This window comes from Cuculus canorus, chromosome 11 (assembly GCF_017976375.1).
Source record: "Cuculus canorus isolate bCucCan1 chromosome 11, bCucCan1.pri, whole genome shotgun sequence".
NCBI classification, from domain to species: Eukaryota; Metazoa; Chordata; class Aves; order Cuculiformes; family Cuculidae; genus Cuculus; species Cuculus canorus.
The window spans coordinates 3264685-3277763 of record NC_071411.1 but is presented as its reverse complement, the minus strand read 5'-3'; the positions used below and the strand labels follow the sequence as shown (position 1 = coordinate 3277763).

At 41.1% G+C, this 13079-nt stretch overlaps 1 protein-coding gene across 1 annotated transcript in view; it reads left to right on the top strand.

Annotated features, from left to right (window-relative positions):
- Nucleotides 1–13079, top strand: part of POC1A (POC1 centriolar protein A) — a 37344-nt gene that overhangs the window by 691 nt on the left and 23574 nt on the right. The window contains exons 2-7 of the mRNA XM_054076858.1: nucleotides 356–440; nucleotides 1258–1429; nucleotides 2106–2285; nucleotides 3408–3515; nucleotides 4799–4914; nucleotides 9870–10003. Of these exons, the coding sequence (XP_053932833.1) occupies nucleotides 356–440; nucleotides 1258–1429; nucleotides 2106–2285; nucleotides 3408–3515; nucleotides 4799–4914; nucleotides 9870–10003 (795 nt within the window). The remainder of the gene's footprint in view (nucleotides 1–355; nucleotides 441–1257; nucleotides 1430–2105; nucleotides 2286–3407; nucleotides 3516–4798; nucleotides 4915–9869; nucleotides 10004–13079) is intronic.

Below are 13079 nucleotides of genomic sequence, written 5' to 3'. Positions count from 1 at the left end.
TGTTTTCGTTTCCCCCCCCCGGTTTTCTTTGGCCCTTGCATGGCACACACTGCCTTCTCCAATGTAGAGGAAGGGTAGTGGGTCAGTCTGTTTTGTTGCAGTTCTGTACCAGCAGTTCTGTTGTAAAAACACACGGATGGTTTGTGCCCAGGGAAGGCAGCACCTGGATAATTTGCTTCTTTTAAAGTTTGTTGATACATGGGAAATCTACATTTTGTGTTGCACCGTGTTTGTGTCTCTGCTCAGCTTTTGTGGGATAGATGTGTGGCTTGGTTTGCTTGTTGTAGAAATTAAATGGTTTTATTGTACAGAGATGGTTCTTAATCTATAGTGCCTGAACGTTGTTGTCTTCTAGGAAGATCCATCCCTGGAGAGACACTTCAAAGGCCACAGAGATGCTGTCACTAGTGTGGACTTCAGTCTCAATAAGAAACAATTGGGTAAATTGTGTCTCTGTGTTTTCATGGCCAAATGATAAAGAAGGAGCTTCTCTCCTTTAGTCAAATGGAGGGAGCAGTGGAGGTACTGAGCTCTGCGAGAACAAAGAACTTATTTTCATGATGAAGAGATTTCGGATAATTTCAGGATGAAATGTGTGCTTTGAAAAAAACACAGGTTTTTGTGTTGGAGCATTATTGTCCTAATTTTTTAATTAACATCAGTCCTGGGGAAGCCATGACATTGCTACTTAATATTCTTGCTGGACAATCACTTGCTCTAATTATGACTGATGTTCCAATCTGTTGATGCTGGGCCATGTGCTCAATCTACTTTTACACAGTTGTCTCCCCTTAATTTTTAATATCCCTGAGGAAGGGTGTTCTGTGTGTGAACTGCCCTTAAGTCACCAACTCACAGGGCTTCTCTGCTTAATCTGCAATATGTTACTTGGTGTTTGACCTTCTGCAGCTGGCAGATGCCTATGTTTCCCAATAAAAAAGTGATTAGGTAACCTTCACCCACAGACTTTCAATGTGCTTCCTTAGTGTGTATTTATTTGGATCAAGTTTTCCAACTTGTGTGGCTTTTGCCTCTCCAGCTGTTGCATGGCCTCAATTTTGGAAAAAAAAAATGTCAGCCCAAGCCAATGCATGACTTTGTTTTAATTACTCGTGAAAAATACGGTACGCAATACATTGATGAAGCTTCAAGGACAATGTGCTTGAGACTGCTGGAAGCTGTTATGGTGAAATGAGCGTGAAATGAAGTTTTAGAGGAGATCTAATTGAAGTTTGGTGTTTTTTTTTTTCATTTCAGCAAGTGGCTCAATGGATTCGTCTGTGATGATTTGGAGTATGAAACCTCAGATCAGAGCCTATCGCTTTTTGGGCCACAAAGATGCAGTGATGTGTGTTCAGTTTTCACCTTCCGGTCACCTGGTGGCTTCAGGCTCTAGAGACAAAACAGTCCGTTTATGGGTTCCCAGTGTGTAAGTATCTATTCCCTTCTCTCTCTTTTTGTGCTTTAACTCATCAGTGTGAGTTGGATTTCTCTTCCCCTTCCTCACCCAGTCTGTGTTTCGTCTTAGCAATCTGATCCTTTGCTTCTCAGATAGCTTTAAACAAGATACTGGAATGCAAGTTGGGATTTAGCGATGGAGGTTCTTGTTCTGTGGCGATGACAAGCTTGCATGTTTGCTGTAGTCCATGAAACTGTTAGGCGCCTTTAATCTTTATTTCTTGGTCTAAAACTAGTAACTCTGTCTTCCACTGGTAGTAAGGGATGGCATATTCCCAGGATAAGACTACTCTGAACCGTGTATTCAGTTTTTTGTGAGCTTGCATGTGATTACCAAGAATTTACTTACCCTTTCAGTACCTTAGCCATCCATTTTGAGTAGAGGGTTTAGTTGCTTTAACTCTTTAACGCTTGTCAAATTGGCTGAGAGACCTCATAACTTCTATTATGTCACTCTGCAATGCATTGTTTTAAGTGATATGTCTTCAGCAAGAAACAAAAAATTGAAATACAACACAAATGTTGAAGAACTTCTGCTCAAAGACTTAATCTTGCTAAGCATACGGAAGCTTTGTGTTTACAGGTAGCTATATGATGTTTTTGCTGTCATATTGTGCAGTTTTAAAGTATTCTTTCTTTCTGTATAGCAAAGGAGAATCTACTGCCTTCAAGGCTCATACGGCAACTGTAAGAAGTGTTCATTTCTCCAGCGATGGCCAGTCCTTAGTTACAGCTTCTGATGACAAAACGGTCAAAGTATGGACAGTTCACAGGCAGAAGTTTCTATTCTCACTTAGTCAGCACATAAACTGGGTCCGCTGTGCCAGGTAAGTACGGCTTTCTGACTAGTAGAGATGGAGATTTATGCCTCAAAGCAGAGACTGAGTGTCATGGTCTCATGTAAAACACTTCTATTCGGGTGTATGTAGTGACCAAAATTAATGGCTATCCTGAGAAGGGATCCCTTCAGGTGGTGGCTGTGTTACCCACTTTGTGTTTTGTTTCTGCAATGATCTTTGTCAACCAGAGCCTTTCCTGCTAGTGGTTTGTTCTGTGTTTTGCTTTTACTTGGTATGGAAACTTCTGCATCTTGAAGCTGCTAACAGAAGCAAAATGAGAGAATTGTATTGTTATTTCAGCTTAGTTTAAGACTTGATGTGTCTCGAGCTAAAAGTGATCCAAATGCTGAAAGCACTCCGTAATAAAAATATTACTTCCGCATAACTATCTCCCAATTTGGTTTTCAATTGCCAATCTTGGTTATTCTGAGAAGTGTTTACATATAAATGTGCATCTACGATAAAACTACAGCATCTCTGTAGGTGAAAAGTTCTTTATAGTTCCTGAATGTGGCGGTGGCAGTGACTGGTGGTGTACTGTAGATGCCCCAGTAGAGCAGAATGTTTTTCTAGGATGTGTGATCACGTTCTGCTGTGAGCGACCCAAGTCCTGATCCTGCCTCTAAAGAGGTGTTGATCTCTGGCTTTTATATGAAATTTTGAGATAGGAGCTTAATGCTTTCTTCTAGAGCACTCAAATGATGAAGCTTCTCCTGCTGCAGCTGCTGTCTCGGGAGTAATCATGTTGCTCGGAATGCTTGTGGCAAGGATCTGAATTGTTTTGAATCAGGGCAGAGAAACAACTTGAGGTATGCTTCAATTGAAGCAAGTTGGAGAGGAGATTGTAAGTCAGACTTGGGACTTTCCTGGGTGTTATTCTATTTGCTTGTGGAATTAGAGATAGTTTGAGGACTTATGGCTTGCTTTTTCTCCCCCTCCAACTTAGTGATTGGATTTTTAGTCTTTCTGATGCCAGAGTGACTTCCTGCAGAGCGACCTACTGCAGAGCGAGGTGTGATTGCCAACATACCCTGACAGTGGCAAAATCCAGTTGACTCGTTACACGTTTTGTCTGGGGGCATTTTTTGATTGCTATAACTCTTACCTTAGGTTCTCACCTGATGGACGATTGATAGTGTCAGCCAGCGATGATAAAACTGTAAAACTGTGGGATAAAACCAGCAGAGAATGCATACACTCCTTCTGTGAGCATGGGGGGTAAGTACCTTGCAGTGCCCGAGTACCAGCCTTCTTATCTCTGAAATGGGGATAACTGCTGAATGCACACCTGGTTTTGTGACTGCAGTCAGAGTTCCTTGTCCTGGCAATCATTTCCACCTCTTAAAAAATTGTTAGTGCCCATTACAAAAGTAGCCAGTGGAGGACGAGATGCAAAAAGAGCTTCCAGAATTGCTTTGACCTTTTTATGACTTCTCCAGATGGGAACCTTGAGGGTTATATTTCAATAACTGTCATACACATAAAGCCTTAGTTTCTTTGTGCTTATTTATTTTTGGAGATGCTTAAATTCTTTATTTCTTCTCGTTCTGTTAAGCTTTTAAATTTTGCTTCAAGTTGAAGTAAATTAAAAGAGTGAAAGTGTACTGGCAGATTTGTCCTTGGATGCTTTCTTTCATCCTCAAATTTTTGAATAACAAGGTTCTTGCAAAAAACCACTTTGTATTCAGAAAAACAGCTGTTGAATCAGAGCTTTTTTCGCGAAGAATATTGAGCCACAGCAAAAGTTAATTTGTCCATAAACAGAAAAGTCCTTACAAAACTGAGACTGTAATCTTCCTAGTTTCTTGCACTTAAAACTTCAATGCAAAGCTTTGATATCTCCGTGTTCTCAGCATCTGTTACAAGAATACTCAAAGGATAATTAATTTTATCCGATTTCTTGCATGGACTGGGTGAATAGCTACAAGATGCTCTTCACTGAAGCCTCTACTGTACTTGTGTGTTCAAAATAAGAATTGATTGCATTGATTGCAAAATAAGAATTGGTTGTCCAGAAAGGAATTTGGTCTCAGCCTCACTACCTTCTAAGTGGCAACTCATGATTTCGGACACAAATTCAATAAGTTCCATCTTAAAATTAGTTAAGAGTAATAGAATAAAAATAACCTGTTCGGACTTGTACACAGCACTGTACAGATCTTGTTAACTTAATAGAAGACTTATATTATACAAACATTAGATGAACACGTGAGAATGTTATGACAGTTGGATCCATCTCACGGATCCATCAGGAGGCTTTTATCTACAGCTGCTACACCTGTAATGCAGAACGTTGAAGGCAGTGTGCTTGGCTATAACCTTGCAGCCTACTTAGGTTTATAAGCAAGATCTTAAAAGAAATTTAGCGATATGAATTTTCAGGTTATTTCCTCTTTTCTGTAATATTCAATGCGTTGTATGTAGCTTCCCTTCTTGAAAAGACATTTATTATCCTTAGCAAGAGTTGAATGTAAACGCTTGGATTTCACTGCAATTTACAGGTTTGTGAATCATGTGGATTTTCATCCCAGTGGTACGTGCATTGCTGCAGCTGCTACCGATAACACAGTGAAAGTGTGGGACGTTAGGATGAATAGACTCCTTCAGCATTATCAAGGCAAGTTAAGATCTTAGAGATATTGGACCTCTCCACATGTTTTTATATGAATTGCTCTGAAGTCCAAGGGCTGCATCACCCGCTGCTTCTCCAGAAAGGCGCTGGCTTAAGCCTGGCAGCGGAAGCCTTTTTTCATGCTTTGCTTTGTGTTAGTTCCAAGACTGATTTTCAGACTGCTTCTGTTCTGATGGCTTTCTCTGTCTGCCATCAAAAAAGGTGGGAGAGCCCCAAAGGTGAGAGTGCTGACACTGTCTTGTGTTGCAGGTGTTATCTGCGAAGCCACTTGGCTCCTATGCACTGTTTTTGAGTAAATGGTACTCAATAAAAAGGATACCACCTTTGCCTCCAAATAAGCCTATAGGAGGAGTTGGATGCATTCCAAGCAAAGCAAAAGCTTAAGTTCTGCATGAGAAAACTAGGAGGAGTTAACAAAAGAGCAAAATCAAAATCAAGCAATTGCAATTCTATATGGTGATTCATGTTTACAGTTCTTTCTCCAGTATCTTCTTTGGCTTTCATCTTCCAGAATTGGCTTTGACCTTGTTATGGCTCATCCAGGTTGGTTTGTCCTGGGAGTAACTAGCTTTTATGTTTAGGAGTCTGCATTTTTCTTCCCTCTTCCCCCATACCTTCAAAATGGCATCTCTTCCGATTGCCTGTTCTTGTCAAACTGTGTAGTGCTGCTGTTTGGTAGAACAAAGGTCCTGAATGCCACGCAGGAAAGAGAGAGTAGTAAAACAGTTTGTGGTTGATTCCTGCTAACTTTGCAAGTTAAGAGAGAAAAATTGAGTTCCAAATTACAGCTGTTGGTCCTCCTGGCTTTATGTAACTAGAGTTGGTTTTTAGAGTGCTTTATACTGTGTATCGCGTTACTCATAAGGCGATGAAAGAATTTGCGGAGTCTCTCAATTAAACATTCTCTAGTTTCCCTTGATAGAAAAAAGCAGAGAAAACATAGCAATGTGCAAGGGGCAGATTTGTTCTGTTTGTCTGCCTTCACAGCAACCTGTGAAAGAGTAGACCTCTTCTGGTAGAGAAGGACAACGGCAGTTGCTTTTCTCGAGGCAAATGCAGATTATCTGTAGAGAAGCTATTAAGATTGTGAAAGCCATTTAGGTTCCATAAAGTAGTAAATAAAAGCTCCCCCAAAAGAGGTCGCTTTGGAGAGGTGCAGACTGTAGAATCCTGTCATGGTTCTGCTGTGTACAGTGTGCTGTTCTTTTGTTCTTTGCACAGAGATGGAAACACCATTATGATCGATTGTTCTGAGTGTTAAGCACCAACGCTGACACCACCATCACTGGAATGTTGGGTTTTTTTGCTTGGGTAGACTACAAATATCATATTTCTAGCATCAGCTTCATGTGCATAGATTGTTTTATTCCTGACTTCAACATGTGAGGTCCTCCTCTAAGTGTATTCTCCCTGCGTAGTCAAGTTGGGCACTCTTTGAACTCTTTTGTCTGTAAACCCACCTGAACTCCTTGAACTCTCATGTAATATAATTAATTTTATTTCTTCAGTTATTCTTATGCGTTCACAATCACTTCCAGTTCTGACAGTTAACAAGATCTAGTGGAAAGCAAACCTCTTGAGGACTGTTCACTAATATTGAGCACTACAATGAGGAATATTGAAGTGTGAGTCTTTGTGTAATAAGTGTTGTTAACTTGTATGAACTTATTAACTTGTATTAACAAGTATTAATAATAGTTATGTATTGTTAATATCAGAACTTGGAAATGCCTTTCTGAAGTCTTGTTGCTAAAACACATAGCCTATGTAAGTGCTTGATCAGTGGCAGTTTCCCCTTTAATGTACTTTATCAGCCTTTTGACAGTAGCAAGATCTGCAGTGCGTGTTCCCAGCCACAGTTTAACTTGGCTCAAAATGGATCTCTTCCTGCTTTCCACTTACTGCAATTTAATTGTCTGAATCTGATGTAGTTTAGGTTTGGCTGCCAGGTTTATTTTTTGTGTCTTGCAGTTCTGTTTTTCCTCTGTATCCCACCCTTTCTGGATGAGGTTTTAGTCTGACACCCTTGCTATCTAAGTGATCTTTTCCTGTTATGAGTGTTATTTTTAACAGCTTATGTGTAAATCCTAATTGTGTATTAAACTTTGGACTAGAAATAGTCATAAAAGCCAAAGAAACCTAAAACTGCAGTGGTAGCTGTACTCGGTCACTTCATACGCGTCTGACCAAAGCAACACGTTTCTCATATGTTCTGGGGATGTCTGTAAGCCTCGCTCTTCCCAAGGTTTGTGCACTTGCCTTTTGGCTAAATCGGATTCAGTTCTGTGGCTCTCGCAGAATCATATAATTGCTCAATTGGAAAAGACCTTTGAGATCATCAAGACCAACCGTACCTCAGTCCCACTAGAGGGCATCTCTTCCCTCGGTACGTGCTTGTGCTGCCTGATTTCGAGGGAATCCATTTTAAAGGTTTAGTTTTATTCAGAAGTTCATAGATCAGTGCCCCCGCCACAGCCTCTTGCGTGTTAAAATCACATTGTTTTCCAAAGCTGATCACGCTTATAGCAGTGTTGCTGCTCTTGTCAGGACTTGCTCCAACTGTGGCATTTGTAAATGAAAGTTGAACTTATAGAGTAAACTGCAAAAACCTTTGTGTGCGTTTTTTAGTAATGCTAAGTATGCTCTTATTCAAACTCAGCACTAACTTTTTTGTAAAGCAGATTGCCCCCTACAAAAATAGCAAATGTTTATTGCCTGGTACTTATTTTCCCAGGGTTGTGTGTGAGGCACCTCTCTTGCAGGTCTATGAAACAGCTTTTTCTTTTTTATTATTATTTTTGCTGTTTAAAAAGAGCAGTTGGTCCTTTTGTGCCGTTCAGCTGGGGCTGGATGCTGGCGGTATGTTCACTGAGGACTGTGCCTGTGTCAGGTCCATCCTCGTTCATCTTCTGATTGTTGGTTACTAAGAGGTTATGTTCAGTGATTGCGTAAAAGTAGTGCTGCCAAGCTTGGGACGGTGATGTTCGGTCACTCCGTAGGCTGGCACGACTGTTTAAGTAATCAATCCCTCAGTAGAAGCTCCTTAAGTGGCTGTGATTTGTCCCGGGCTGGCCTGGTGGCTTGCAGGAGATGCCACCTTGTGCTGCACTGGATTTATTGTTCACTACATGAAATAAAGTGAAGTTCTAGGATGTGTTGGCGAGTTTTTGGAGAGGTGCTGTGAATGGTCTTGTGGGAGGTATGAGCTGTTTTGGCAGAAGAGAGATGAAGTTTTCTCTGAGCCAAGAACTCTTTGGGCACAGAAGCTGCAAGTGCTTACACTGCCGCAGTCGGTGATTTCTTTCCATAATGGGAAAGTTTTCTGGTGAAACTGGAAATAGTTTATTCTTTGTCTGGAACTTGGAGGATATATCATTAGCTTCATCCGTTTCTGGCGCGATTCCTTTCTTTGTTGCCAAAATATGGTTGCCTTTATCTGCATATAGACATTAATGGGGTGAGGAAAATTATAAATCACTTGGGATAAAGTTTTCAAAGGAGAAATGTATTTAGCACTCTTTCAGGAGATAAAACTCCATGTAGACTTTTTCCTCCTTCAATACATAGTGTGATACAGAGCTGAGGGTGTGGAGGAAGATCTAACTGTGTGGCAGAGGCAGCATTCACCATTAAGAATAACTATTTAGAAGTTACCTGTGGTGAGTTAATCGTTTCTTCTGTGTTTTTCAATAGTCCAGGTCAAGAGGAATTATGTTCCCAGGACTTAAGCTGAGGTATCTAGTATTTCTGAGAGTTTAAAAAGTAGATGTGTTCTGTTTTAAAATTGAGCAAGACTGCTTCAGATTTCTGCTTCAAATCTGCATCTGCAAAAGATAATATTTGGTTCTAGTGTCTTTAAAATTGTATTTTAAGTTTTTTTTTAATGGCGGTTTTGGATTTGGAATGCACAGTAGATTCTCAAGGGAATATAAGCTTAACTGGGGGAGATGTGCTGGTAGTAGTAGATTGGAGATACCAGAACATTTGGAGAGCACATAGTATGATTATGAATAATTAGATAGTTAAAACCTTCTTCCAAGCATAGTCTTAATATTCCATAATGTCACATACGCTCACAAAGCTGTGCATATGAGAAGTGCTACATATTCTCATAAATTAATATGTTCAACGAACCTGTTTTGTCGAAGTTCAGGGAGGGGCGAGAAAAGCCCTGCATTAGGTAGATGTTTAATGTTACAGTGAGCTTAAATGTGTAATTTGTCGTTATTCTTAGAGCACTTTCTTTAACTCTTTTCAAAACAACTCTTAGATGTCATTGTCATACAGGAAGGATTGCTTTGTTGGAAGTTGGCACTCTTGATAGTTTGTCTATTCATACTTATTTTAACTTTTTTGGTGAGGTGAATTGGATTGCTGAAAGAATAAAGCTTATACTGGACCTTTTTCAAGTTGTGGTTCTTCCTTCCTAGTTTCTCTGAAACCCAGCCTTGGCTAAAGTCAGGTAGTAAACCAAAAGAACCTGTGCAATGCCAACTCTGAGTCTGTCTTTCATCATAACTTCAGTCTTAGCGTACCAGCATATAGATTTTATGCTAGAATGACTCTGGAGTGAGAACAGCAGCTCCATGGTAGTAAAATGTGTCAATGTCCAGCTCTCTTATAGAATCATATGGCTCACTTGTGCATATGATTACTTTGGGGGCTATGCTGGAAGCTTTTGTAGTCTTAAATCTCCCAGAATAATTGGCAAAGCTTTCTTTTTCCTTTCAATAAAGTAGTGCCTATTTTTACAAGAATTGAATACTGCCCTTGTTCCCCAGTGCTTCGAAGACTTTGTGTGGAATGTTTCCCCATGATAATTTTCCTGTTAAACTTTATAACAGAAAATTGGAATGTGCTTGTACTTTATTTTATTCTTTTGCCTTGGGCTTCTGTAAACTGGTCTCGGTGATTATTATGTATGTTTTTTCCATCTTCAGTGCACAGTGCAGTGGTAAACAGTCTTTCCTTTCACCCCTCTGGAAACTATCTGGTTACTGCTTCCAATGATTCAACTCTTAAAATCCTGGACTTGCTAGAAGGAAGACTTCTGTATACTCTTCATGGTCACCAGGTGAGACAAAGCCTCTTATACAGAAATGTACAAGGCCATAACGAACCGGGCAAATTTGTGCTCGAGCCTTTCATTCTTCGTGGCCAGAAGCCTTTTGCAAACTTCCTTGCATAAAAGGATGATGGTGGTACTAAGACTAATTTTTGAGATCGTGACTGCTTTAAAGGGAGAGGGAAGGAGGTAAGACAGGAATGGAGAGGATGAGAAAACAAGGCAGAACGGGGGCTCCAGTATGGAGGACTTAGACTTAAATCCTAAGGGGCACAGTCAGAGCTGCACCTCAGACTCTAATCCTAGATCTGTCCTGCACTCTCTGTATCACAGCTCTGACTCCTCCCTAATGGTGCAAATTACATTTGCCTCCTGACTTAAGTGTTATGAGGATAAATGCTGCTCACCTGACAGCAGACTGAGGGACAGTAGTGCTAAAATGAAGGAAATGTATTTTAGGACACAATTTGGGAACATATTTCCATTTTGTTAATAGTCTGAATTAAATAATTAAAGGTGATAAAAGGTGCTGTTTGGTTAAGTTTAACTGATTGACCTATTAGTATTATGCTGCTAGATGTGTTGCTTGTAAGGTTAATTAGATGAATGCTTGGAGCTCTCTTTTTAAATGTTAAATGAAAATAGAGAGACCAATTTCATTGTCTGTACTGAGTGGGGCTCAAAGGCATAAAAATGCAAACCTGCTTTAAAGGTTCCCTTTCCGAACGGACAGAGAGAACAGAAATCCTGTCCTTAACCCGCTACAAATCGGGCTGAGTCTTAAGGCATCAAAACTACCTGGGCAAAAATCACAGCCTGAAGCTGTTGGGGGTGGGGGAGATGGCTCTAGGTAGTAATTGGAGCTGTGTAAGCTGAAAAGCTGATAATTCAGGCTTCTTGTGGCTTTATTTAGTGACTGCCTTGTCTGATGTCTAAAATGGTCGAGTTTGTCCTGTAACTTCTCTTACACTGTGTTAATAATCTCTCTTCCTTTTTTGTAATGTTAATGGAAAGTAGGCAAACCTCACCCCTAAAGCTCCACTTCATGGGCAGATCAGATTAAAACTGAGCAGAGGGTTCAGGTGCTGAAAAGGATGAAGGGAAGGTTATAAATGCTGGGTCTCCTTGCACGTAAACCTCAACTGCATAAAACTTTGAAAACTGGACTAAGTGGATACTCATAGAATCATTATGGTTGGAAAAGACCTCTAAGATCATCCAGTTCAACTGTCAGCCCAGCACCACCGTGCCTACTCCTATTGGTCAGGGGCCACAAGGCTTCTAAATGTTGTCCTAATGTCATTTTCATGTTTGTCTTTGTGTTAATTGGCCAAGTGAGTGCTTAGGAAGCAGCTTTCTGGGACAGGGTAATTGTGGAGGGACGATGGATCTTTGCACCTCTCATCCTTGCCTTAGGAAGGGATGTGCCTGGTTGTTGTTCAGCGAGAAGCTGTACCTGCTTTCTGTTTTTCTCTCTTCGGAGCTGTAGGCGGTGTGCAGTGTCTCAAAAAAAATAGTTCTGCTTCGAATGAGAGTCCAACATCGATTATGGTGATGGAATTAGACAACAGAAAGTCCCTTTAGGCTGACGCTGTGCTTAACTCGGGGCTTCTACAAAACAGTTGGTTTGCGAATCATTGTTCAGAAGTAGAGTTAAGGCCCAGTGTTATTCCCCCCACCCTGTTTCAGATCAGTTAGGTGTCTGCCACTCTTCTGGACGTCTGACATTGGAAATGTTTTGACACTGGCACACCTGAAAGATAATTGCCATTGTGGGATTACACCTCCTTTAGTTTGGAAACAAGTAGAAGTATAGAAGTATCTGGCAGTGCTTTCTGGTCATCTTTAAGGGTGTTGCGCTGAGATGGCTGTGGAACCCATCCTGGCATAGCCCAGGGCAGGCATTCCCTCTGCTCTCATATTGTTGTGTGTTGGTTCTTTCAATGGTTTACCCTGTTTTTCTGTTAAAAGTATATGTGCTTCATTCACAGCGAGCAGCCAGCAGTGACAACAGGCCCTGCGTTCCTCAGAAGCTGCTGGAGTGGATTCCTGCACTGGCTGCTTCTCTAACCTGTTCTGCTTGTAAATAAGCCCAGACTGCTTAATACTGAGGGGTTTTTTTTGTTTGTTTCCTCCAGCCTTACTGTGATTTCTGTATCTCCAAGTGGGTAAAAATGAAGCGGGAGTGGATTTTTTTGTCATTAAGTAAGTTTGCCTTAAGTGAGGTCTATAGGTTAGTCACCAAATGAACAGCGTGTTCTGAAGACATTCTTGAGTTGTGACTTTGTGGGGGTAAATACGCTGGTTGAAACTTTCTTCTTACACTGACAGCTGTTATGTTGTTCTGGGAAGGCTGCATGCGAGTGGACACTTGAAGGAAAACAACGTAAGGTCCTTTAGCCGTGCTTTGACGCAACTGCTGGAGTGCCAGGAATTAGTTAGCAGCTGATTAGCTGTAGTTTACTTAGGGAGGCTTGCCAAGTTTACATTGCTGTCTTTAATTGTAGTGTGGCTGGCCCCCTTGTAGCAGGAGGATTGTTAGAGACAGGAGTTTGCAGCTTGGAGCTGACATCTCACAGCTGTGAAATATCATTCTGTATCATACTGCGTATTTTAGTTCTGGAGTGCTTCAAGCTGTGAAGTACTCTTGCCTAATTCCATACATATGAGATATTGGGTTGGTACGTAGGGCCACCTCTGGTACTGGATCGTCCTCAAGGAACAGAATGTTTTGGGGCTGTAAGTCACCTCTGGAGAGTGGCTGGAGGAGAGCAGGTATGTACACAGCGCCTGTCTGCCCGTTGGAATGACTCAATTAGAGGATTTCAGGCCATCTTCCTTAGTGGAGGGGAAGTTCTCAGTAAATATTTAGAAAACATCTGCAAGGTTGTGTTTATAAATAGGAGGACACAAAATGCAAAGTTACATTTCTCCAAGCAGCCTTGACTTGAACCATGAAGTAGCTGTGTTCCACCTATCTGGGTGGTGTGAGTGCTTTCTGCTTCACTGTCTCCCTAAAGAGCGAGATCGTCTGAGCAGGTGCACAAGGCAGAAGTGTGCTCCTTTCCTGTCTGCTGCCTGCTCT